Source organism: Peromyscus californicus, unplaced genomic scaffold, assembly GCF_007827085.1.
Source record: "Peromyscus californicus insignis strain IS unplaced genomic scaffold, ASM782708v3 Scaffold_4__1_contigs__length_199733344, whole genome shotgun sequence".
In the NCBI taxonomy this organism is placed as follows: domain Eukaryota; kingdom Metazoa; phylum Chordata; class Mammalia; order Rodentia; family Cricetidae; genus Peromyscus; species Peromyscus californicus.
This window is the reverse complement of record NW_026294562.1, coordinates 101,284,656-101,305,602: the sequence shown is the minus strand read 5'-3', so window position 1 is coordinate 101,305,602 and position 20,947 is coordinate 101,284,656. Positions and strand designations below refer to the sequence as shown.

Genomic DNA, 20,947 nt, shown 5'->3' with positions numbered 1-20,947 from the left:
ACATTTTAGGGGGAAGATTCTGACTCTGGGGTGAGATGTCCTCTGAGGTCATCTCAGTGAAGCAAACACTGAAGGATATAGCCATACAGAATGATCAGAAGTATGGAGGTGGTCTGGAGAGGTGGCTCAGTGGTTAAGAGCACTGGCTGCTCTTCCAGAGTACCTGAATTCAATTCCTAGGACCTGCATGGTAGCTCACAAACCATTTGTAATGTCAATTCCAGGGGGTCTGCTGCCTTTTCTGACAACTGTGGGCACCTGCATGCAAGCAGTGCACTCTCATACACACACATAAACTTCCGTAAGTAAATCTTAAAAAGAAAGAAGTAGTATAGAGGGTGGGGGAGCCCTAAGGAAACCCCTGAGAAACCTGAGGCACAAGGAAAAGCTCATAGTAGGGGTGGAGGATGTGGGATGTGTGCCTCTTAAGAGAGTAGGAATGTGGCCAGACAGGGACAGGGATTTGAGGTGAAAGGAACGCTTTATGTAAAGGCTTTGAAGTGTATGTGTATAGACTGCAGCTTGGGGTTGTAGAGATGGCCCAAAAGTTAAGTGTGCATCCTGCTCTAGCAGAAGACCCAAGTTTGGTTCACAGTTCCCAACCACTTGTAACTCCAGCTCCAGGGTGTCCTCTGGCACTCATGTGCGTATACCTCTACACAAACATGCACATACATACAATTTAAAGGTAAATGAATATTTATAGATTTCAGATTAGCTTTTTATAGCAGCTGGGGAATGAGTGGATAGGGAATGGGGACTTAGTCCCAAGTCAGCTTGACATTTAGGCTGCCCCTCTCTGTACTCCTCCTGCCCTCAGAGTGAGTCTTGGTTTCTCTGGCTGCAGGAGGCTATAGACAGATGTGTTGGGAGGGGAGCACAGGGCATTTGGAGGGGAAGGCTATAATGCAGCTTATGGCCTGGCCTCTGGGGCTGAGGCTCCTTTGGCCACAGCCTAGGTAAAAAACTGTGCTGTAACTGTGCAGTGTAAGTAAGCTTGCAGGCTAGTCAGAGTTTGGGAAACTGAGACTCAGAGGTGATGACTGAGCTCTGGGAATCAAACCCAGATCTGCCTGCCTCCAAACTGGAGCAGTCACACATCTCACTGTGCCCAGGACGGGCTCTTTTTGCACCTATTGCCCCTAATAGTTATTAGCAGAGCCTTAAGTTTCTGGTTCACACCATTAGTGTCGGGGTCATTCTAATCTTATCTACTTAGATTTGGGGTCCTCATATATCCCCCAGCCCTGGGTACAAGGTCCTGTGATACTTCCCCTGACCTGTAAGGTCAGACTTGTTGGGCTCAGGACCCAGGCTGAGGTGGATCAACCCTGTTCTGGGTGCCTAGTCTTATTGTGAATGGCATAATAATTAGAACTGTACCCTGGCTAGAGAAAGGACTGAGGGACAGCAAGGCTGGGGTGCAGCTTTGCCTTGCCAGGGCCTGTGGGCTGCATTTTGAGAGACAAAGGGTGCTTCCCTAGGTTGGGAGTGGGGTTAGAAGTCAAAGGAGAAGGAGCAGGGTGAGCAGAGGCCTGGAGGGGCTGTTCCCTAGCGCTTCAGGCTGGGCTGAGGCCAGAGCAGCACTGGATTGGAGAATGGAACAACCTGGGGCTGTTTGTGAGGAGCAGACACCCAAGGGCCGCTTCAGGGGTGCTCCCCAGGCTCTGTTCTCGGTAGGGGATACTGCTCCCTCCCCTGGGGATTTCCCACAAGCTGTGCCTTTCTGACCTCACTTCTCCTTTCCTGGCTCTGGCCCTGACTCAGCAGTACCAGATGCCCTCTGCCAGGCAGTCTGGCTCTCATGGAGGTTTCTTGCTGCCAGTGTTATGAGAGGCCCTGTTGTCTCCCCTCCTGGGACAGATGATAAGGACAGAGGGCACCTGCAGGTAGCGAGCCTCAGGGCAGGCTTGTGGAGCATCAGGACAGTGGTGGAGGTAGACAAGGTGAGGAGGGTTTGTGCTTGCCTGGTCCCAGAGGATGAGGAACAAGTGGGCACCCCTCAGACCCCTTGAGGGAGGAGGCTGGCAGTAGGGAGCCAGGCCCACTTAGACTTTGGCCTTGGAGAATAGGAATCCCTACTTGCCCATAGTTCACGTTCTGCTCTCAGCTGACGCCTGAGCATGGCCTCCACAGCCCCTTCCTCCTGCTGTCTAGAAGCAACTGTGATGGGTTGATTTGCTCATCCAGATGTCTAAGGACATGGCACTGATGATCCGGGGCCAGGCACCAGATCAAGCTGTTGGGCATGTTTGCGTTCAGATGTTTAGTCATCATTTCATCATTCATTCGCTTCCCTTGCAACCAGAACGATCAGCTTGTGAGTCTGTCCACAGATTGGTCCTCCCGTCTGCCACCCACCTGTCTGGCATGCTCTTGTTGCCCACTCAGCCAAGCTCTTCACTCGGCTGTGGGGACCTCGAATCAGATGTTTTCCCTCCTGTGAAGAGACTCGGGGTCAACTCGGGGAGCATCCTGGTGCAGTGCCCGCTAGGGACATCATACTCTCAGTACCACCTCCCCTTGATATCAGCTCCCCAAGAGGTAGACAGGGTATAGAGAACAGCTTGCTACCAGGGTAGCAACAGGGGTCCTGACAGCCATCACGTCACAGTCCACACAGCTGTCTAGCAGCCATTCTTTGTGATCCTTGCAGGTGACAGCTCAGAGGTGGGAGACGGAGGACCAGAGTGGGCAGGTGACTCCCAGGGAGCCAGCCTTGCTTAGAAACTTCTTGTTCCAAGGGGCTCGTGCACCTTCTAGGGGCCCCACAAGTGCGGGTGTTCCCAGTCACTACACTTAGGAGCCCGTACACCAGAGCCTGCTGACAGTTTCTCCTGGTCCCCCTGCAGTTCCCATGCAGGCGACTGTGGCGGTGCTGTGTGGGTAACCGGGCTGCTGTACCACCTTGTGCAGGTCATGACTCCATGGGGAAGCTCCCCGCTGTCTGCATGGTTGCAGTGCAAGCTATGTGGAAACAGCACATTCCAAGAAGCATGTAGTCGTAGAGCTGGGATTCTCTTAGCTTGGATGCTACCAAAGTGTTGGCAGGAGGGACATACTTTGAAGAATATTATTTGGAATGCTTTTCATGTACAGGAGAGAACAGAAGGGTTAGGGAAACGGAAGGGTAGCTGGGGAGAAGTGGTGTAGAGGCAGGGATGCTCCTACGACAAGGAGCAGGGAGAGGGGCACTGGTCATCTTCCCAGACCTCCTTGCGATTACGGCAGTCACATGCTGCTATCCATCGCTGGGAACGCTGGAGAACAGACCGGGCTAAAAGTAATCAGGGTTTGGGAGGAAGCTGCTTGCTCTGCTGCCCCTCTTTAGCCTTTGGCCGATGTGGACAGAGATAGTTGATGGGGCCAGGCCACCAGGCCTCGACAGCCAGCTAGTCTTAACTGCTGGGCACTGAGGATCCTGTGTGTTGGTACGTGACCCACTCTTTCACCCCCTCCGCCTGTGAAAACGGTTCCTACTTCACAGAAGAGGAGACCCAGACCCTGAGTGGTTAGGCACTTAGCCCAGGACACACAGAAATGAAGACACCAAGGTGGGGGTTTGAACCCGTGTCTTGGATGACAAAGCCCTTCAGGAGACATTCATCACCAGGCTAGGACAACATACAGTGGGTGAAGAGAACCTGAGGGAGCTGAGTTCACTGGGAAATAGTGAACTTCTAAATATGGACAGAAAAAGGAGAGGGCCTTGGCCCAGAGACCATAGTCTGGGCCTTAGGAATTAGTTTCTGAAACTGGCCTGTGTCTTCAGCCCTGGCCTCAGTGCCTGTTCCAATCCCATCCTCTCTCTGTCGGCAAATGCCCTATACCCTCCATGGTACATGTCAAGACTTACCTCCCCCTTAATAGCCTTCTCTGCCCCATTCTGGCCTTTTTTTTTGTCAGCATGGAGGTGTACGTGTCTAAAAGCTGGAGCCCTGGGGCCAGGTGACCAGCGTATTTGGGCTCAAGAGGTGCTGCTGAGTGAGCGTGGTTAAGGCTGTGAGAGGCAGGTTGCAGTCTGGGTAGGGAAATGTTTGCCCAGGTGAGCAGGGCTTCAGCGGGTCAGGACCCTGGCTGTTACACACTAACACAGGTGAACTTCAGTGGGTCAGGACCCTGGATGTTACACACTGACACAGGTGAACTTCAGCGGGTCAGGACCCTGGCTGTTACATACTGACACAGGTGAACTTCAGCGGGTCAGGACCCTGGCTGTTACACACTGACACAGGTGAACTTCAGCGGGTCAGGACCCTGGCTGTTACACACTGACACAGGTGAACTTCAGCGGGTCAGGACCCTGGATGTTACACACTGACACAGGTGAACTTCAGTGGGTCAGGACCCTGGATGTTACACACTGACACAAGTGAACTTCAGTGGGTCAGGACCCTGGCGGTTGCACACTGACCCCCAACTTTGTTCTGTTCTCAGCCTTCCCTCTAAGGAGGAGGTATTGCTGCCACAGGTGTCACCCCGTCCCCAACCAGAGCCTTCAGAGACCCTGTCCACCCTCCTGTCTGCCTTCCCCCAGGGGCCTCAGCAGCCTCTGTCTCCGGCTCCCTGTCCTCCTGAGATCCCTCCCAAGCCTCCCCGCCTGCTCCCAGAGTTTGGTGAGTGCTACAGGACAGTTGGGCGCTGGGTGGTCTCCTAGGATCAACCCTGGAGAGTGTGCAGTGGGCATGTTCCCTCTCTGCCTGGTGGCCAGCAGTCCCCTGGGTGTCCTGAGCCTCCTCAGAGAGCACGCTCTTTCTCTCCTCCCTGTCTTCTGCTTGCCAAGCATGAGCATGACTGACCCTTGGGGTAGAATGAAGTTCTGGAGTTGGGGCTGCCACCCCTGGCTTGTCTTGATTCTTCTGGCCTTGTAGGCCTTGTTTGGACAGTCCCCACTCCTGCCTCCAAAGCTTGCTGCCTGGTCAGCCTCCTTGTGGTGGCCCTTCCTTTCCTTCAGTATAAATAGCACTTCCTGTCCCCTGTGCCTTTCTTTTGAAAGTCAGGCCTGGGTGGGGGTGGGAACTATCCTAGCCTAGGAGTGGCCTCTGTAAAACCAAGCCCTAGTGCCCCTTAGAGGAGGTCAAGCTCCTGGCTTCTGAGCCACCCCCTCCCTGTTTTTTTGTTTTTTTTTAACCAGACGACTCTGACTATGATGATATCCCAGACGAGGGGCCGCGGGCCCCAGCCAACGTGATGACCAAGGTGGGCAGGGTGAGTGGTTGGGGTTGCAATGGCTGCCTGTGTTGTGGAGGGAGGGCTGGCTGCTCATTGGTTGTAGAGACCCCAGGATCTCCTCCCCTAGCAGAGAGGGTCCTTCCCTTTACTGTCTCACCGCATAGGAGTCAGCCCCAGAACCTCATCCTGGGGTCTGCAGCTCTCTGGCCTATGGCTTCCGTGGTCTTGGGTTGCTCTGGCTGGGTTTGTGTGGTCGGTCTGTTGCTGTTTGTGTCTTTGGGCATCTGTCCCTCTGCTTCTTGTGTCCTCATGTCCCTTTCCTCTTGATTATACACTGTGTCTCTCTCACGCTGAGTCTTTCTGTTTCCCTGTCTGTCTGTCTGTCTTTCTCCCTGCTCTAGATGAGTGTTTGCCACCAGTTCTCCTGACCCTGTCACCCTGGTCCCTGTGTGGCTTCAGCTGCTGGGGGAGGGGTGCAGAAACAGAAGTAAAAGTGCTGAGCTGTGGGTTGAGGATGGAGCGGACGAGTGGGTGTGGCAGCCGGGGGTGTGTGATCTGGGGTTTGAAGGGAACACGTGACACTGAGTGGTCCTGGGGGTCCAGGAGGAGCCCTTGCCAAGCCGAGTCCCACGGGCCGTGCGGGTGGCTAGTCTGCTGAGCGAGGGGGAGGAGCTGTCTGGTGATGATGCCGAAGATGAGGATGACCATGCCTCTGAGGGTATCCCCAAGTGAGTATCCCCCCAGTCAGCCGCCTTCCTTTCCAAAGCCCAGCCTATCCTGCCCTCCTGTCACAGCGGTAGCCTGAGAGATCCCTCAGCCTCGCTGCCGCCTTCTCTTGTTCTAGTGGCGGGTGGCCCACCGGTGGCCTGAACCCACCCTTCCGCAGCCTGATCCCCGATCTCCCACCACACCCCATGGATGAGCTGCCTGGGGGCTCCACCCCCATCACACCGGTCATCAAGGCTGGCTGGCTGGACAAGAACCCACCGCAGGGGTGAGTGGGGTCTGCCAGCACCTTCTAGTATCTGTGTGGGGACAGGGCATGCTCCAGGATACTGGTGTCGTGGATCCACAAATCAGAGGGGTCCAAGATTATGTGAGCAATTTTCCCTCCACACACATTAACCATTGGTAACCACTGGATGATCTAGGTGCTGAGGAAAGGGGGACTGGGTGTAATGGTGGGACCTTCCTCCTCAGTCCCAGTCTTTGCTGATCCCTGCCTCTGCCTGGTCAGGTCTTATATCTATCAGAGGCGATGGATAAGACTGGATGCTGACTACCTGCGATACTTCGACAGTAACAAGGTGAGGGCTCCATCAGTCCCTTACTTGACCCTCGCTCCTGCCTAGGCCTAGGCTGAACCCCAGTATTGCTTCAGGCCTAGTCCTCAGTGGGGTCCTGGTCTGTGGGCTGGCTGAAGGCAGTGATCAGGGCCAGTACAGAGTGATCCCTGGCCACCTGCAGAACATAGGCTTACAGCCCTCATTTCAGTGGAGCTGGGCAAGGGGCTCTAGGGTTCCCGCTCTGAAATGCAGCTCTTCTCTCCCCCAGGATGCCTACTCTAAGCGCTTTGTCCCTGTAGCCGGCATCTGCCGGGTAGCTGCTATCGGAGACCAGAAGTTTGAAGTGATCACAAATAATCGGACCTTTGCCTTCCGGGCAGAGAGCGATGGTGGGTATTTAGGAGTGTGTGTGTGTGTGTGTGTGTGTGTGTGTGTGTGTGTGTGTGTGTGTGTGTGAAGGACTGGAAGTTCGGTCACATTGTGGAGAGTGGGAAGGGAATAATGTATGTCTGTTCCCTAACACGTCATACCCAGGGAAGCATCATTCCTGTGTGGTCTGGGGGAGGATAAGGAAGGAAGTACTGACTGTAGCCAGCTCCTTCCCAGACACTCCCCAGCTCCACAGAACCACACGTCAGCATGGACAGGGCACGCAGGCTCCAACAGTTGTGGTGGCTTGCCCACTGTAAGCCAGACAAGATGGCATCGAGGCCTAGGTTGTCCAAGCTCGAGAAGTCTGGAAAAGTGACAGACCAAGCCAGTGGGTTTCCTAGCAAGGTGATTCCTGGGGAGCCTAGAGCCAGGAGGCCCCAGGGGTCCCTGCCAGCTGAGTTCAGATGTCACTCTTACCCTTTTGCAGTGGAGCGGAATGAGTGGATGCAGGCTTTGCAGCAGGCAGTGGCTGAGCAGCGCGCCCGTGCTCGGCTCTCTAGTGCCTCTGTGTTGGGAGTTCGAGGTACTGAGCAGCCTGACCGTGCTGGCAGCCTGGAGCTACGAGGCTTCAAGAATAAGCTTTATGTGGCAGTGGTTGGGGACAAAGTACAACTCTATAAGAATCTGGAGGTACAAAGGACTCTACCAGGCCACTGAGCTCTCCCCGCCCTATGCTTATCACAGTTCCCTTCCTTGCCCCTCTCCTGTCCGTCTGGTGCCTCCCTGGTCTTGCTAGGACTCAAACCCAGTACTTTCCCTTCCAGCCTTTCATGCATGCCCCCTCTTCCCTCTTGTCTGCCTGTGCCTCTCCTCCATCCATCTCCTGAGCACCACCCTCCCCTCCTGTCCCACTCAGCTCCTATGCCACCACGCCCCTCTCCCCAGCTGCTCTAGTCCAGGCTTCTGTCCCCGCTCAGTCCCTTCCTCCTTCCGAGGCTCTTCCCCAGTCCCCCGTCCTGGACCGTGAGCCCTGCTCTCAGCCTTGCCTCCCTCCCTTTCCGCACCCATCAGGAGTTCCAGCTGGGCATCGGCATCACCTTTATCGACATGAATGTGGGCAATGTGAAGGAAGTGGACCGGCGCAGCTTCGACCTCACGACCCCCTACCGCATCTTCAGGTGAGCCCCTGCCCCACCTCTGGCTCACCCACATCCTCTTGGTATTTTCCTTTTCCCCACCTTCCAGCCCTACGCCATGGAGCAGGTCTGCTTTGCTCACCCACCTGCCGTAGTCTGTCAGAAGTCTTCGCCCATCTTCGTCTGGCCAGTTCTGTTCTTTCTGCCCACCACACTGATCATGAGGTGTCCCGCCAGCACTTGTCACCCCCTCTCTCCCTGGGTATTGCTCTGTAGTACCACCCGGCCATCCGCAACCCCAAGCCTGTGGGTTCTCCGGCAGAACCTGCTTATGCTCAAAGCTTGTGTGCCTGTTAACTCCTGGGACATCTCCCTCATGGCCCTTCTCTGCCTCATGTAGCCTCTCACTGTCTACCTCTTTTGCACTCTGCTTTGGCTGTCCCCTCTCTGTGTCTGTCACCACCCTGGCTAAAGCCTGGCAGGCCCTCTGGTATCTGACTCGTGACTCTTGGATTGTTGGTCTTGGTGGCTTCACTCTGTCCATAGTGATAGCAGGGTAAGTGACCTTGGACCTCAAGAGCGAGGTTGGTGTTTGTCTGTTTCTTACATTTGAAATATCGTGTGTCATCGGCCCTGTAATTCTTTGGCATTATCCATAGTGACAGCAAGAGCTGCCGCCAGCCACTTTGGGGTTTCCCTTTCTGTCGGTTGCAGAGGCTGCTCCCCTGGTTACCGTCACCTATCCTAATGAGGCCGATAGATATTCAGCAGAAAGCGCTTCCACACTTGGGCCTACAGGGCTTGGTGCAGTGGACTGAGCATGCTCGTTGCTTCTCTGAGGCCCTGGCAGCTTTCTGAGTTCCTCTACTGGCTGTCATGGGGGAGGCTGTCCTCAGCCCGCTCCCAAAGAGGCACTCTTGGCCATTACCCCTCCAGCAGCGATGCCTTCCTTGACTATGCTGGTAGGTTCTAAGTGGTGTGGACTCTTAGACACTTTGCTGTGACTTGCAGTTGGTGGTGACAGCAGCAGCAAAAGAGCCAGTTTTGTTTATTTTGTTGGGTTTGTTTGAGACAGGGTTTCTCTGTGTAGCCTGGGCTGTCCTGGAACTCACTCTGTAGCCCAGGCTGGCCTCGAACCCAGTGATCCACCTGCCTCTGCCTTCTGAGTGCTGGGATTAAAGGTGTGCACCACCACCGCCCAGCTTCAGAGGGAGCTTTTGTAGGAAGGAAGACAGTTCTGCATTTGTTGTCCAGATAGAACTTCCCACCTTGAAGAGAAGGCTGTGGCAGGGCCACAGGGATCCCTGTGTTTCAAGCTGACATAGTTCTTTCCTTTCCTTTCCCTTTCCCTTTCTTTCCCTTTCCCTTTCCCTTTCCCTTCCCCTTCCTTCCCCTTCCCTTCCCTTCTCTCTCTCTCTCTCTCTCTCTTTCTTCTTCTTCTTCTTCTTCTTCTTCTTCTTCTTCTTCTTCTTCTTCTTCTTCTTCTTCTTCTTCTTCTGAGTCAGGGTCTCTCTACATAGCTGTAGATGAATTTCTAAATGGTCTTATTAAATAAAAAAACACAGAGCCAGATATAGGGGTGAAAACCCAAGAGATCAGGAAAATAGGGAAAGCCACAACTAACCTTACCTCACCAACTTGGCAGTTTCCAAATGCGAGCGACTTCCTGTCTCCCCACGCCTATATGTCTTGCTGTTCTGTCATCTGATTTGCTCTCTCTGTCTAGCTACATCACTTCCTCTTCCTGCCTAGTTCTGTCACTTCCTGTCTGTCTGTACAGACTGTCCATGGTTAACTAGTATTGGAATTTAAGGCGTGTGCCACCACACCTGGCTCTGTTTCCAGTGTGACCTTGAACTCACAGAGATCCAGACACATCCCTGGCTGCCAAGTGATAGGATTAAAGGCATGTGCTAACATTACCTGACTTCTTTGTTTACTTATAATGGCTGGCCTTTTCCTCTGATCTCCAGGCAAGCTTTATTTATTAAAGCACAAATAAAATATCACCACACATAGCCCTGGCTGTCCTGGAATGCACTATGTAGGCCATGCTGGCCTTGAACTCACAGAGATCCACCTGCCTCTGCCTCTGCTGGAATTAAAGGCGTGCACCACACACTGGACCCCCATTGGAGTCCTTTCTGGGATGGAGTCACAGCTGGGGCTGGGATGGGACGGAGATTGAAGGTAGAGATGGCACACACCTCTATGTTCTGTCTGCCCTCCCATATACACCCTCGATTGGTGCTCATTCTAGGGTGTCTTGTGCCTGCTCTGCCTGTCTCAGGCCCGTTCCAGTCTATCCCTCATTGTCTTCTCTGCCGGTCTGGCCCCGTCCTCTGTCTGTGTGCCGTCCTGCCCTCCCTGTGTTCTGCCTGTGTGCCGTCCTGCCCTCCCCGTCCTCTGCCTGTGTGCCGTCCTGCCCTCCCTGTCCTCTGCCTGTGTGCCGTCCTGCCCTCCCCATCCTCTGCCTGTGTGCCGTCCTGCCCTCCCCGTCCTCTGCCTGTGTGCCGTCCTGCCCTCCCCGTCCTCTGCCTGTGTGCCGTCCTGCCCTCCCCGTCCTCTGCCTGTGTGCCGTCCTGCCCTCCCTGTCCTCTGCCTGTGTGCCGTCCTGCCCTCCCTGTCCTCTGCCTGTGTGCCGTCCTGCCCTCCCTGTCCTCTGCCTGTGTGCCGTCCTGCCCTCCCTGTCCTCTGCCTGTGTGCCGTCCTGCCCTCCCTGTCCTCTGCCTGTGTGCCGTCCTGCCCTCCCTGTCCTCTGCCTGTGTGCCGTCCTGCCCTCCCCGTCCTCTGCCTGTGTGCCGTCCTGCCCTCCCTGTCCTCTGCCTGTGTGCCGTCCTGCCCTCTCTGTCCTCTGCCTGTGTGCCGTCCTGCCCTCCCTGTCCTCTGCCTGTGTGCCGTCCTGCCCTCCCCGTCCTCTGCCTGTGTGCCGTCCTGCCCTCCCCGTCCTCTGCCTGTGTGCCGTCCTGCCCTCCCTGTCCTCTGCCTGTGTGCCGTCCTGCCCTCCCTGTGTTCTGCCTGTGTGCCGTCCTGCCCTCCCTGTCCTCTGCCTGTGTGCCGTCCTGCCCTCTCTGTCCTCTGCCTGTGTGCTGTCCTGCCCTCTCTGTCCTAAACATCTACCACTTCATCCCCTGGCTTAGCCCTTCTTTTCTGTCTCCTCTTCCTGATTCCCCCTTTTGCTCCTGTTTCTTGTGGTTCCTTTGTTCATACTGGCTTTCCCAACAGTCCCAAGATGATCTCTTTCCTGACCCAGAGCTCTCCAAGCCACACCTCCCTCACACCGACCCTGCAGTCCCTCCAGGCCCTTTCCCACCAGTTCTCCTACTTCTGTGTCCCCAGCTTCTCAGCTGATTCAGAGTCAGAGAAGGAGCAGTGGCTGGAGGCCATGCAGGGAGCCATCGCAGAGGCCCTGTCTACCTCAGAGGTGGCCGAGCGCATCTGGGCTGCTGCCCCCAACAGGTTCTGTGCGGACTGTGGGGCTTCCCAGCCCGACTGGGCCTCCATCAATCTCTGCGTTGTCATCTGCAAGAGCTGTGCAGGTGGGTGTGTGTGCACAGCAGGCTGGCCACTGGACCGCAGGCGGCCTATTCGGCCGGTCCTGGAGCCCTTATTCCTAACACTGCTCCAGCACCATTCTTTGTCCTTAGTTCATGGTTATACTCTCCCCTCGGGGATGGGGACAGACAAAGTGGAGTGGGGGGGGAGTTTTTTTTTTTTCAGGGCTACAAGTAAGTAGCCTGGCAAGTAAGTGATCTTAGATCGGAGCCCAGGCTGTTGGAATCTGGTGTCCCTGTCATATCAGAAGCATGCAGGAGGCCGGGCCCACCAAGGGCTCTTCATGCTGAGAGAGGAGCCAGTGTTTTGTCCAGAGGGGATGTAAGGCAAGGGGCCCAGGGGCTTGGTCAGCTCTGTGGGCCAGACTCTGGCTCATAGGCAGAAGCTGAGATTGGAGACCTGAGGGGGGGCTGCTGCACCATCCAGCAGCAGGAGAGGAAGAGCCAAGGGCCTTCTAGGGTGGTTTGAAAGTTACATATGAAGGTCTCCATGACACACGTCTGAGGAGGGTGGGAATGGAAGAAGGTGGGGCCCAAGGTGTATTCATCTGCTGACTGCTTGCTGTACACTGGGCATTGGCTTATCCTGAGAGCTGACAGTACCCAGGTGCTGGTTTTGCATGGCTGCAGCGGTGAGGTGGACTTTGATGTGGGAATTCAGGAGGAAGGACAGATCTGGGTGAGTCAGTGAACTCGGGAAGAACCCTAGGCCTGTGGGACTTTAGGACAGATGTCAGGCCCTGGGGCCCTGAGGTCCGTGTGCAGAGAAGAGGCAGCTTCGCTGGTGATCATGTAAGGAAAGCATCCGTTCGTGGAGCTGATCCAGGCTGACTATGTGGACGTGGTTCTGTATGGAAGATGGTGCATGGAGGCAGGGCCAGGGCTTGAGCCAAGCAGTGACGGGTATTTCTAATGTCTCTCGCTCACTTCCCCTGTCCTGGGTCCCTCCTGGAACCTGTACCTGACAAGCTTCATTTCTCTAGCTCCCACCTTAGGCTTTCCTTTCATTCTGCTGACACATATCAAGTGCTTATTGTGTACCGGGTTTTGTTCTGGGCACTGAGGACAGAAACCGAAAGCCAGATCGGGATCCTGTTCATATGCAGCTGCATTGCGATGGGAGGGGCGGAAAACACAGGAGCCAATAGAAGTATTGGAATTGCAAGAAGTGGGAAGAGAAGGTGCCATTGTTTGGGACATCTCTGAGGAGGTGACATGTCAGCTGAGACCTGAATGACCGGAAGGCATGGCCGTGTGGGGAGATGGGGGAAAAGAATTGAGGCAGAAAGTTAGGGATGGCAGGGGGGCAGATAGGTTTTTATATCTACTGCTAGAACAGCTGGTGGTATGGAAAAGGGATTTGCACTTCAAAGCACTCAGTTGGTAGGGAAAGTGGCCTGGAGGGTCCACTGTGACTGGAGGGAGCCCTGGTAAGGTGTGAGCAATGGGTATGTGACCTGATTCTGGAGCCATGCCAAAATGGAGTTGCAAACTAGCTCTAGGCCTGCCTGAGGAGCACTGGAGATGGTTGAGTGCTCACGGGAAGGGTTGCACCCAAGGGACTGTGTCTGGTCCTCATCGCAGGGGAGCACCGTGGCCTGGGGGCTGGAGTGTCCAAGGTGCGGAGCCTGAAGATGGACAGGAAGGTGTGGACAGAAACACTCATCCAGGTGGGCATGCCCTGCTTGTCACCTTCGCTTGGGGTTCCCCTCTCAACTGCTGCCCTGCATCCCCCATCTCACTGACCTCAGAACTTTGGAGCGAGGGGACCTCTGGATAATGTAGTGGGTGGGGATTTTGGAAAAGCCTATTTTTGGCAAAATCAGCAAATTGGCTAGTGTACTAAGAATGTTTTTACAGTTTTAAAGGGTTGTAAAAAAAAGATTTGACAGAGATTGTATGTGTTCCATAAACCCTAAACTACTTATTATTTGACCTTTTAGAGAATTGCCGACCCCTGATATAGTTCAGCTGTTGTCCTGATGTGGAAACTGAAGCCCAGGATTGGGCTGTTATGTGCCTAAGGTTACCCAACTACTGCACATTGACCACCCAGCCTGCTTCTTTCCACCCCATGCCCTAGCTGAGCTGGGCTCTTCTCCACTGTGCACACACCCCCCTCAGCTCCTCAGAGCTTTCACTGCACCCGAATTCTGTGCACAGTGTGTATATGATGCATGATTTGAGGCTCACATGTGTACATATATTTATGCCTATGCATTTAAACTTCTCCGGTGCCTGTGTATGTAATAGTTGTTATGGGGAACTTGAGGCAGGAGGCTAGACCTAGGAATCTGCCCCCCAGGGCCTTACTGCTAAGTTGGGGACTTTATAGCATATCCATTTCATATGCCCACACTATGAGTTTGGCATACCAATACAGAGAATGTTGCTTTTGTTAATGAATTGTCTTTCAGAATAATCCTGAGTTAGGATTAGAATACCCAGGATACAGATGAATACACTGAGGCCCAGGGAGAAAAAAAAAAAGCCCGAGCAGGTCCATCGAGGCAGGGGGTGTTTTTGCTTTTTCCACTACTGTGACTCCAGCACTCTGAACAAGTGGGCTGGGGAGCCCAGCAATGCCTGTGATAGGGTGAATGTGGAACAGAAGGGGGAAATGACCCTGGCCCTAATGATGCCCTCCTTCACCTCCTGGAAACCGCCACCTCCTCTCATCCAGATAGACCCAAAGTCCCCACCTACCCTATTGGCTGACAGGTTAGACACCACCCCTCACTGAGACAGCCTCAGGAATGCAGAGTTCCAGATGTGGGGCTGGGCGAGACAACAATGAGGCCCCCAGAGACCAGGCCTCATTCATTCACCTATCAGACTGTCTGAGACTCTCTGGGCTGAGAGCCCAGGGTCTCGAGCAAGAGTACCAATGGCCACCAGCAGACCTCGCTGCTCCAATCCTCCCGTCCCCCTCGGGGAAAACGGGTGTGTGGTCTGATCCTCTCAGGACCTCTTAGCGTCAGCTGCCCCTCTCCCCTCTTGCCCACACCCACAGCTCTTCTTACAGCTGGGCAATGGCCCTGGGAACCACTTCTGGGCCGCCAACGTGCCCCCTAGTGAGGCCCTGCAGCCCAGCAGCAGCCCTGGTGCCAGGCGATACCACCTGGAGGCCAAGTACAGAGAGGGCAAGTACCGCCGCTACCACCCACTCTTTGGCAACCAAGAGGAGCTGGACAAGGTCAGCACATCAAGCCCCTGGGATTCTTGAGCCTTCATGACCCTGCACTGTCAGGGACCCTTGAACCTATCCCTTCCGTCCTTTGTCCCCCGTTCCTCTGTCTCAACCCATCTCTTCCGTCAGCTTAGAGGGCTGTGAACATATGGGGAAACTGAGGCCCAGAGGGCAGCAGGGCCTGCATAAGGAAAGCCAGGACAATGCGGGGAGGAGTCAGGCTTGGTTCTTGGTCCAGGGCCATGTCTTCAGCATCTGGCTGCCTCCTCCTGATTCCTCTGTCTCCCGCACCCTGTCCTGTTCCTTCAGAATCCTGCCAAAAGGAGTGAACTTGATGGGGATGCTATTTCCTGTCAGGCTCATGAAAAACAGCTGGACTGCTCCGACCCACCCCATCCACACCCCATTCTAGATGAGGCCCCATATAGGCCCCAGACCCCAGAAGATCGGGAACCAAGTCTTGGACCCTGATCTGGGTGGGAGATAGCTCTCTTGGAGGCAGCAGGGTGGCATTTGTGACCTATGGGTGGCCTTCAGCTCTTCCTCCAAGCAGCCCTATCCAGGCAGGCTGAGTCTAGCTCCCAGAGCTCTGTGGAAGCTAGGCCTCCACCTCCCTAGGACCTAGGCGTCCAGCCCTCAGTTCAGCCCAGCCCAGTCTGGCCTACAAGCCAGAAGGGTGGTGGCTCTCATTGGTCGGGAGGGCTGGGCAGGCAGTGAGGAATTCAAATGTGGGAGGAATTAGCTACAACCCTTAGCCCCGCCCTCTGCCCCCGCTGCAAGGCAGAGGGAGCCTGAGATCCTCCAGGGGCTCCTTGCAGCCTGACCAGCAGCTGTGCCCCAGGACCCACAGGGTGAGGCCCTGTGGCTAGGACCCCAGCCTCAGCTGGGTAGCCTCTGCCCAGCCTCCCTGGCTTGCCTTCTCCTCTTCTTTTTCTGACGCGCATGCCTTTTTTTTTTTTCTTCTCTCCTGGCTTCCCCAAGCCCTGGTCTCTTTCAATCTGAGGATGGTCCACCCAGATTTGGGTGACTCCTTCCTCTTCCCTCCTCCCTTCTTGCATGCTCCCATCCCTACCCCCCCCCAACTCTCCCCCCCCCCTTGAATTGACCCTCCCTCTCCTCTAGGCCCTCTGTGCTGCAGTGACTACCACGGACCTGGCTGAGACCCAGGCACTCCTGGGCTGTGGGGCTGGGGTCAGCTGCTTCTCAGGGGACCCCTCAGCTCCCACACCCCTGGCTCTCGCTGAGCAGGCTGGACAGACGCTGCAGATGGAGTTTCTACGGAATAACCAGAGCACAGGTGAGTGGCCAGTGACCCTGTCCTCTGCTGGCAGGGTCTGGCGTTTTAGAGGAGTTTACAGGGGTGCCAGCAGAAACCGTGGTCCAGCTGAGAACCTAGATTTGCAGGCCACTCCCAAGCTGTGATTGAAGCTCCTTGGTGGTCCCTCGGGCGGCGTGTTTGGGGCGTGTTTGGGGTTTATGGGTCAGTGGACACTTACGCTTTCTGTGTGTGTCCTTTTGTGTCTGTGTGTCTGGGACGATTTATCTGTGTGCTCTGTCCTGACTTACAATGTGGGTCCGTAGGAGTGTCTGTTCCGGGATGACCCTTAGAGCTGCCTAGGTTCTTTTTCCTCACGCTGGGAGTGTTAAGGCTTTGGGGTTTGTGTATGTGGGTCTGTGTTGCCGTGGAGGAGGGTGTTGCCATGTGTGTGTGTGACCTACACAGCAGCCTTGTCTGTCGTCTGTCTACTCAGTCTGGGTGGAGTTTCATCACAGACCTGGGTTGGGTCCCATTTGGCTCCCATTCTTGGGAGGGGGGTGAAGAGGGGGTTGCTAGGGTGAATGGCGTTGGTTATGGCCCAGACCTGGTCTCTTGAGGCAACATCCTAAGGCCGAGGGTGGGGCTCAGTGGCTGGGGCTCTGGGCTTTGGGCCACCGGTGGGTGGGGCATGCTGGGCTGGAGAGAGCCCAGGTGTCTATGGAGATGCGAGAGACCACCCAGCTGGATTGGGCTAAGGAGCAGGACCCTCCGTGCTGACCACTGGAGCCGGGCTACTTCCCTGGCCCTTGTGCTGTCTGGGACAAACCTCTCTCTAGGGAATGTTATTGAGTTGGCCCAGAGCTCCCCTCATTCCAGTATGCTTGGCTCTGTGTCTCCAACAGGGAGTGTGGGGTGGGCTTGGGAGTCAGTGAGGTTTCCTGAGATGGGAAGGACTAGAGCGGAGCCCTGGGAATGGAGTGACAGTCCCACTTGTGGGCAGAGGTGGAGATGTGGCTTTTCAAAACCTTGGAGGTGGCAGTAGGAGCCTGAGGGTGCTGGTAGGGAGCTAGGGAGGCAGCGCTGTGACCAGAACGTGAGCCTAGGTACCTTGCCTCAGAGATCACCTCCTGGACACCCAGCATGACTACCACCATTCTTTCTTCCACTCCACAGAGGTCCCTCGGCTGGACTCAGTGAAGCCCTTGGAAAAGCACTACTCCGTTATCCTGCCAACTGTGAGCCACAGTGGCTTCCTGTACAAAACTGCTTCTGCCGGCAAGCCTCTACAGGACCGCCGGGCCCGGGAAGGTGAGTGCTGCACATACCCATCCAGGCCCATGGTGTGTGAGCCTGGCTGCAGGCCCAGAAACTGGGGCTGGCTCTGCTGGTGGACCCGAGGGTGCAAGGGGACTCTGGTGTAGTTGTTGTTTTCTCCTTTACTCTTTTTGGGGGTCCACCATCCAGCTCCCAAATAAACACACAGAGTCTCATTATTACTTATAAATGCCTGGCTATAGCTTGGATTATTTCTAGCTAGCTTTTCTTAAATTATCCCATCTATCTTTTGCCTCTGGGCTTTTACCTTTCTCTATTTCTGTATAACTTTCTTTACTTCTTACTCTGTGGCTTGCTGTGTAGTTGGATGACTGGCCCTGAAGTCCTCCTCTTTCTCTTGATTCTTGATCTCCTCGATCCCAGATTTCTCCTTCTATTTATTCTCTCCACCTGCCAGCCCTGCCTACCTTTTTTCCTGCCTTGCTATTGACCATTCAGCTCTTTATTATACCAATCAGGTGTTTTAGACAGGCACAGTAACACAGCTCCATAGAGTTAAACAAATGCAACATAAAAGGATGCAACACATCTTTGCATCATTAAAACAAATGTTCCACAGCATAAACAAATGTAACACATCTTAAAATAATATTCTACAACACTCTGGCAGAGCCACCTGGAAAGTCTCCTGGATGTGGCCTCTTGTGTACAGTAGGTGCTTGAGAAGCAGGCTGGTTGGGGTGGGAGTTGGGTATGGCACTGCAGAGTTTCCCCAAGCCTGAAGTCTGTCTGGAGCCCCGTTGGGTGTGGTCATGGGCTGGGCGTCTGGCATATTCCAGATGTGGATGGAAGGCAGTTGGGGGACTTGGACTTGAGTGCCATCCCTCGCAGGTCTCAGCTGCCTTCCATTTGTTCCCTGTCTCCAAGTACAACCTCCAGTCCTTACACATTAGCCAAGAGCTACTGACAGCTGCCCACCCTCTTATAGCACAGACACCCCTCCCCAGATTCTGCCCCAGCCCTGTGACTTCCTTGCTTTGTCACACATGCCAGATTCACACCCACCAGGAACCTGCATTTGCTGATCTGTTTGCCCCAAATGCTTTCTTCAAATATCCCTTAAAATGTCATGTCTACAGGGATATCATGTCATCTCCAGCCACTTTATACTGTGCTGCCTGTCACCCTCAATCCTATTTTTTTCTTCTTACTGTTCCATCTGATTTTTAGTCTTTTTTTTTTTTTTTTTTTTTTAAGACAGGGTTTCTCTGTGTAGTTTTCGTGCCTGTCCTGGATCTCGCTCTGTAGACAAGGCTGGCCTCGAACTTCACAGAGATCCATCTGGTTCTGCCTCTCAAGTGCTAGGATTAAAGGCGTGCGCCACTATTGTCCAGCTTCTCTCCTTCTTTCTAAGACAAGTCTCTGCGCTCCCCAGAGCCTGGACCTTGAACTCCTGGGCTCAAGCTGCCATCTTGTCTCAGCCTTCCATGTAGCTGAAATTACAGACAATGCCACCACACCTGGCTCAGTTGTCCACTATTGTGTACATTTGTGTACATGGTACCTATTGTAGCCTGAGCACCCACGGAGTGCTGGTACCCAGTGGGAACTTGACGTACATCTGGAGAATGAGGGAGACCACAGTTGGAGAGCATATCCTTGGGGACAGGCTTGGAGGCACATTGCCCTCAGAAGGCAGGTGTCAGGTGTCAAGTCACACAGACAGGATGAGGAACAGCCTGCTGGGGGAGAGGCGAGGCCATTTCTTTCTTTCTTTTTTTTTTTTTTTTTTTTAGATTTATTTATTTATTATGTATACAGTATTCTGCCTGCATGTGTCCCTGCAGGCCAGAAGAGGGCGCCAGATCTCATTACAAGTGGTTGTGAGCCACCATGTGGTTGCTAGGAATTGAACTCAGGACCTCTGGAAGAGCAGTCGGTGCTCTTAACCACTGAGCCATCTCTCCAGCCCCGAGAGGCCATTTCTTACAGCCTCTCTCAGCACCCCTTCTTGGAGTACCCCAGATAAAGCCCTCTGATTCCCAGACATTGTAATCCCGAGCAGCTCCTGGTCCAGTTCCCTCTGCCTGATAATGTCATTGATGTAACCCCCATCATTTATGTAACTCCCCTGCGTCATCCTTTTCACCTTGGGCGCCAGGAAGCTCTGAGCCACTCTGAAGCTAGTGCGGAAAGCTGTGGACGCCGGCCTGGTTTGGGTGTTCTGTTCTTTCTCTTACCTCTCATGGTCCAGATTCCCATTTCTGTCCCCTTTGGGGATCTTGTGCATCCTCAGAGCCATTGTAGGAGGAGACAGACTATAGAATGAGGTATGCATCTGGCAAAGAAGAGTGGGCATGGGGTGGGCCCCCAGGACTTCCTATGCCATTGGAACTACAGGTGGAGGGAGCAGGGTGGGCAGAAGGTCAGAGTGATCAAAGAGCCAGAGAGAGGGCAGACCCAGGCTGAGGGACACAGGTTGCCCTAAAAATTGGGGACAGCATGGGATCTAACATCTAAACAGAAGTAAGATCAGGACTCCAGCACTCTTGGCCTCTAAGATAGAGGCTAAAAGTTCACGGAGAGGTTAACAGGGAGAGAGGGGGACTAGGCGCGGAGGGCTGCAGCTGGAGGAATTCTGGGATGAGTGAGTCAGAATGAAGAGCCTATAGGTCAGGAGGTCGCAGGGACCCAGGAAAAAAGCAGGGTGCTTTTCAGCAAACCTGGAGGCTTCTTCATGGTTCCTCTGCCAAACTTCTCCCCAGAGTTCAGCCGGCGCTGGTGTGTCCTTAGTGATGGGGTCCTGAGTTACTACGAGAATGAACGGGCAGTGACACCCAATGGGGAGATTCGGGCCAGCGAGATTGTGTGCCTGGCAGTTTCCCCTCTGGACACCCACGGGTGAGCATCCCTGGCCATAACCACAAACTACTAGTGCCTATCAAGTTCAACTTCTGATTGGGGAGACAGGGCCATAGGCCTAGAGAAGGACCGGACCTTCTCAGGTCCACACACAAAGGACTGTAAAACACTGACCTTACCTCACGAGGCTGCAGCCCAAGGCTGTTTGTCCACCTCCTGGGGGTCAGGGGAAGGGTTCTGACAAGGGCAGGTGGTAGAGAGTGGTAGTTAACGGGGCCAGGGCTGGGCTGGATGGGTGAATCCTGGTTTGTGTATTTGCAGCTTTGAGCACACCTTTGAGGTGTACACAGAGGGAGAACGGCTGTACCTGTTTGGGCTGGAGAATGCAGAGCTGGCTCACGAGTGGGTCAAGTGCATTGCCAAGGTGGGCCTGGGTTAGCGGGCAGGTATACAACAGGGGCAGAGTGGGACTGCTGACTGAACCCCGTGAGCTGATAGAGCAGGAGCTGGGTGGGGGTGTAGCAGACTCAGGACAAGGGAAACATAGATTGCAGCCTTGTGGTACCCTGTGAGGGGCAAGTTTTAGGCCATTATAGTGTGGACAGTGCTGACTCCAGGAAAGTGAGTTTCTTAGCCTTGCAGGTGTGTATTCAGACTACCGAGAAAGGCAAGGAGGCTACAGAGGAGAGAGCCGCCTTAGAGACGAGAGCCAAGTGCCCTCTTGTGCCTTGAGAGCCTGGGGCTCTTCATCCCTCCTAGCTCACTTGCTGAGCTCTCTACGCCTTCTGAGGATCCGTGCCCAGAGTCCTGAGGACCCAGGTGTACCAGTCTTGGGTCTTCTG

At 54.5% G+C, this 20,947-nt stretch overlaps 1 protein-coding gene across 6 annotated transcripts in view; it reads left to right on the top strand.

Annotated features, from left to right (window-relative positions):
* Positions 1 to 20,947, top strand: part of Arap1 (ArfGAP with RhoGAP domain, ankyrin repeat and PH domain 1) — a 64,692-nt gene that overhangs the window by 32,312 nt on the left and 11,433 nt on the right. For 3 of the 6 annotated variants that reach the window (XM_052714015.1, XM_052714013.1, XM_052714017.1), the window contains exons 4-18: positions 4,438 to 4,616; positions 5,135 to 5,208; positions 5,776 to 5,900; positions 6,017 to 6,166; positions 6,410 to 6,479; positions 6,727 to 6,847; positions 7,318 to 7,520; positions 7,902 to 8,008; positions 11,306 to 11,505; positions 13,105 to 13,190; positions 14,534 to 14,716; positions 15,833 to 16,007; positions 17,142 to 17,276; positions 20,009 to 20,144; positions 20,427 to 20,529. In XM_052714015.1, coding sequence (XP_052569975.1) covers positions 4,438 to 4,616; positions 5,135 to 5,208; positions 5,776 to 5,900; positions 6,017 to 6,166; positions 6,410 to 6,479; positions 6,727 to 6,847; positions 7,318 to 7,520; positions 7,902 to 8,008; positions 11,306 to 11,505; positions 13,105 to 13,190; positions 14,534 to 14,716; positions 15,833 to 16,007; positions 17,142 to 17,276; positions 20,009 to 20,144; positions 20,427 to 20,529 — 2,047 coding nt within the window. Of the gene's footprint in view, positions 1 to 4,437; positions 4,617 to 5,134; positions 5,209 to 5,775; positions 5,901 to 6,016; positions 6,167 to 6,409; positions 6,480 to 6,726; positions 6,848 to 7,317; positions 7,521 to 7,901; positions 8,009 to 11,305; positions 11,506 to 13,104; positions 13,191 to 14,533; positions 14,717 to 14,745; positions 15,562 to 15,832; positions 16,008 to 17,141; positions 17,277 to 20,008; positions 20,145 to 20,426; positions 20,530 to 20,947 lie in introns of those variants that run through there. The other 3 variants (XM_052714016.1, XM_052714014.1, XM_052714018.1) reach the window with 2 other exon arrangements.